Source organism: Cynara cardunculus (assembly GCF_001531365.2).
Source record: "Cynara cardunculus var. scolymus isolate 2C chromosome LG 13, CcrdV1, whole genome shotgun sequence".
In the NCBI taxonomy this organism is placed as follows: Eukaryota; Viridiplantae; Streptophyta; class Magnoliopsida; order Asterales; family Asteraceae; genus Cynara; species Cynara cardunculus.
In genome coordinates, this window is record NC_037540.1 from 38,470,531 (window position 1) to 38,475,092 (window position 4,562).

The window sequence follows — 4,562 nt, forward strand, 5'->3', positions numbered from 1 at the left end:
TATTAAAATCACGATGTATCTCGCTGCATTGCGCGATTACGCTTCTAGTATATATATATATATATATATATATATATATATAGATTTTTTATTTTTATTTATGATATTTTTTAATGAATTATATTTCTCCAATTATTGAAACGAAAAGAATATATCTGTAATTTTGTATACACCACAAAAGCAAAAATTGTTGACTCTTTTTTTTAAATATCAAGACTACTTTTCCTTCTCTACTGTGAAGATACTCTGAAAGCAAGGGTTGAACAACAACATGGCTTCCCTTCCCATCCTTACGATTCTTGAACAGTCCCACGTATCGCCACCACCGGCCACCGTAACCGACGCTTCTCTGCCACTCGCTTTCTTCGACATCTTATGGCTACCCTTTTCTCCGGTTCACCATGTCTTCTTCTATGAACTTCCAGCTGCCTCTAAAACCCACTTCACTGAAACTATCGTTCCCAGTCTTAAACAATCCTTATCGATCACCCTTCAACATTTCTTCCCTTTTTCAGGGAACTTGATCGTATTTTCTACTCCTACCCTAAAACCCGAAATCCGTTATGTTAACGGTGACTCAGTTGCGTTCACGGTTGCAGAGTCTACTCTTGATTTCAACGATCTAACCGGAAACCACCCTCGAGACTGTGGTAAGTTTTATCATCTTATACCTCTATTGCCGGAAGCTACAAAAGAATCCGACCATGTAAAGATTCCGGTGTTCTCAATTCAAGTGACGTTCTTCCCAAACTCCGGTATCTCCATCGGAGTGACCAATCATCATACCCTTGGTGATGCCAGCACTCGGTTTTGTTTCATGAAGGCGTGGACGTCGATCGCTAGAACTGGTTCAGATGAGTCGTTTCTAGCTAATGGAACTTTGCCCTTTTTCGATAGAGTTGTAAACTACCCGAAACTAGATGAACTCTATCTAAAGAATGTAGGGGTTGAAACTATTTTCAGCAAAGGGTATCAACCTCCAAGACTTTCTGGACCAACCGACAAAGTTCGAGCCACGTTTATCTTGACTCGAACTGTCATCAATGGATTGAAGAAATGGGTTTCAACCCAACTGCCAACATTGCCATACGTATCATCTCTTACGGTATTATGTGCATATACCTGGAGTTGCATCGCGAAATCACGCAATGATGAGCTGGAAATATTCGGTATCGCGGTCGATTGTAGGGCACGCATGGATCCACCTATTCCAGCAGCCTATTTCGGGAACTGTGTCGTTCTATGTCTGTCGATCGCAAAAATCGATGTTTTAACGGGAAATGAAGGATTCTTGAACGCTGCAAAATTGCTCGGAGAAAATCTGCATAAGATGTTGACCGATGAAACTGGAATCGTGAAAGATAAATGGCCGTTTGCAGACAGTTCATCCTCGCAAGGGATACCAACGACAATAATGGGAGTTGCCGGAACAACAAAGCTGAAATTTTACGATATGGATTACGGATGGGGGAAGCCCACAAAGTACGAAACGATTTCTACCGATTATAGTGATTCCATATCTTTGAGCACCTGCAAAGAATCGAACGAAGATCTCGAGCTGGGAGTGTGCCTTTCGGCTACGGAGATGGAGGCTTTTGTTCCCATCTTCAGCAAGGGATTAGAAGCGTACCTCTAAATTCACTATGAAAATCTTTGTTTACCTTTGGAATGGATATTGTATGTTTCATGTTATTTTGAGAATTTTCAATAAATGGTCATTCACCGGAACTCACATCACATGGTAAATGATCGGTAATTGGCTCCAAAAATCCATACCATAATGTCTCCGATGACCCAACACCTATTTTTAGTTACAAAAAGGAAAAACTATCCCATTTCAGCTATAACCGACTCATATGCTTATGAATCAATTGCATTATATTCGGACATATGGAATCTTAAGAAAACCTTAAAATACACTATTGAAGTTATAAGCTGAATCACAAAATTGCCTAAATCTTGAAGGTATTCATTCAATTCAATTCAATGGGTGTAATAAATGCTTATGAAAAGGGGTTGGTGGTAAAATGAGAAACGGGTGGGGAAACTTAAAAGAGATGGAGAGTGAAGACATCACATTAATAGAAGAGGGACACGTCACCATTAATTAAGCCAAGTTTGCCACCAACCAAAAACCTCACATACCTAACCCCCCTTTGTCGACCACATTCAGCCACTTTATACAGCCGTCGACCACCTAAAATTCCTCATTAATTTCATTTTTGATTTTATTTTTCTTTCAAGTCACATTAATTGATCATATGGGATAAAATAGGGATAATGGTAAAACATCACTCAATAAATAACAGATGAAAGTGACTTGACACTTATTATAAAAATACAGATGTTACAGTATCCTCGATTCGTGGATTTTAATTTTATATATAAATTAATTAACTGATTTACATATAAACTATGGATTCATATATGTACTTGTCTGTCCCTTATTTTTAAAGGTTACAAACTACTTTTCTATTTTTCGCTTGATCAGTCAAAGCCATAATTTTTGACCAAACTTAACCATATGAAAAGCTAAGATCACTTCTTTACTTCTCAAATACTTACCACTTCTCAAATGAACGTATCTCTTTCTCTCTCTCTCTCTCTATCATGTGAGAAGGAGTTATGTGAGAAACGTAAGAAGAAATCTCAACTCTTGATCACTTTTAATCTCATGCCCACGAATTGCAAAAGGGAATTAACCTGGTGCATCTTGGTGTACTTCGGTACACCTCATGGTATTGATATTCAGTTAGGATTGATCCAAGGATGGAGATCTCTTCTTAGATTTCTCACCTTCACTGCAATCCAACCTTATATATGTGTGTACAAACTTGATCATTTTATAATTCCAAAACTTGTGATATCCATTCTATTCTATTCATTTGGCTTAACTAATTTGATTTATTAATTATATACAAAAGGTTAATTTAGTAATTAAATAATTATTGACAACTAAACAAACCATTTTTTAAGAAAATCATATATATTTTTCTTTAAAAAAAGACTCATTTATTATCATAAATATATGTCTCTCTCTCTCTCTCTATCTCTCACTTTCAATGGTAATTGTCCCTTCTTTCTCACCTCTCCATCTCTCTTGTCTTCATCCAAGGCCTCTATCTAACTATCAAAACGATATGGTTTCAAAGCAACGAACATGTCGAAAGCATAATTGATAATACGAGCATAATAAAACAATAAGGTTTCAAATAATTCACATACTGAAATCACATCACGAACACGCTAAGACAATGACGTTTATGTTGTCAAGTATATGTGGGCATTGTGATACTATCACACTGTGAACCAGACATACCACAATGTGTACACTAAGTATGTACATGGTGTGAATGTTACTATCACTTTGTTATTGTGCATATTATATGGGATAGCGTATAATTTGATGGAGAGATAAGAGAAATTAATATATGAGAGACGAGAAAGAGAGAGATTTAGAAAATTACGATATTTTCCTATTAACCCTTAATTAAATATAATTTATGGATTAAAATGAATTTCATGGATCTTACAAATAAGAAGGATCTCAAAAGAAGACTCCCTATAAAATTGAATGTTGGGTTTTGAAAAAACAAAAAAGAATTATCAATAACTTCGTATGCAAATTTTATAGAACAAACAATTTAGAAATTTCGAAAACATGGGCTACACTCGTGTGTGTGCCGAAACATTCCCCAAAATTATTAACCTTGACAAGCTTGAAATAATTCGTGTAATTTTATTTCAAAAAACGAATATCGTGAATGCATTTGGTCGGGGCTCGAAAACTTAAAACCACGCTCGCCAAGTCTACTAGTCACAAGATCGACATTGGAAAGCTTAAGTATTTTAAGGCGATAGTCCACAAATAAGTCGATTAACCTTACAAACTCTTTCCCAAAATAATGATGATTCAATAAGCCTATAGTTAAAACTTAACCATCAACTATGATCCACAAAGGTCGGCTTAACAAAGTCGCCCTTCTTAATCGTCATTCAAAGTGACAATGTTATGATCATCAATTTTTCTATCGAGTATTCGCTAAGAATTCACTCACTACCTCATCGACCATCACAGAAAAAGCAATTCAAGCGCACACATGTGACTGTAAAATTCATTATAACACCGGCCTAGTTGAATTATGAATGTACTATACATGAGGATCCTTGCTACCATCATCATGATTTTTTATGCTAGTGTTTCTATCAACCTCAAAATATCCTCAGTACAAAAATGCTGGGTATCAGCGAGGGAAATTTCCCTCGCTGATCCGTCGCTGAAAGGGTTGTCCGTCGCTGATACTCCGTCGGTCAAACAGTCGTAGGTAATGTTATCAGCGACGGATCAGCGACGGAAATCAGCGACGGATTTGCGACGGACACTTTCAGCGACAGATCAGCGAGGGATGTACTTACCGACGGATCAGCGACGGATTTGCGAGGGAAATATCAGCGACGGATTTGCGAGGGAATTATCAGCGACGGATTTGCGAGGGAATTATCAGCGACGGATTTGCGAGGGAACTTTCAGCGACGGATTTGCGAGGGAAATTCAAGCACTT

At 37.2% G+C, this 4,562-nt stretch overlaps 1 protein-coding gene across 1 annotated transcript; it reads left to right on the forward strand.

Moving 5' to 3' along the window:
- Positions 1-250: 250 nt before the first annotated feature.
- LOC112525428 (malonyl-coenzyme A:anthocyanin 3-O-glucoside-6''-O-malonyltransferase-like) lies at positions 251-1,725 on the forward strand. Its single transcript, XM_025135552.1, has one exon. The coding sequence runs from the start codon at positions 272-274 to the stop codon at positions 1,634-1,636; it is 1,365 nt and encodes a 454-aa protein (XP_024991320.1). The 5' UTR covers positions 251-271; the 3' UTR covers positions 1,637-1,725.
- Positions 1,726-4,562: the final 2,837 nt, after the last annotated feature.

Bases quoted from the DNA above. Each gene is read 5' to 3' on its own strand.
- LOC112525428 (XM_025135552.1), top strand. From the start codon at position 272: ATGGCTTCCCTTCCCATCCTTACGATTCTTGAACAGTCCCACGTATCG.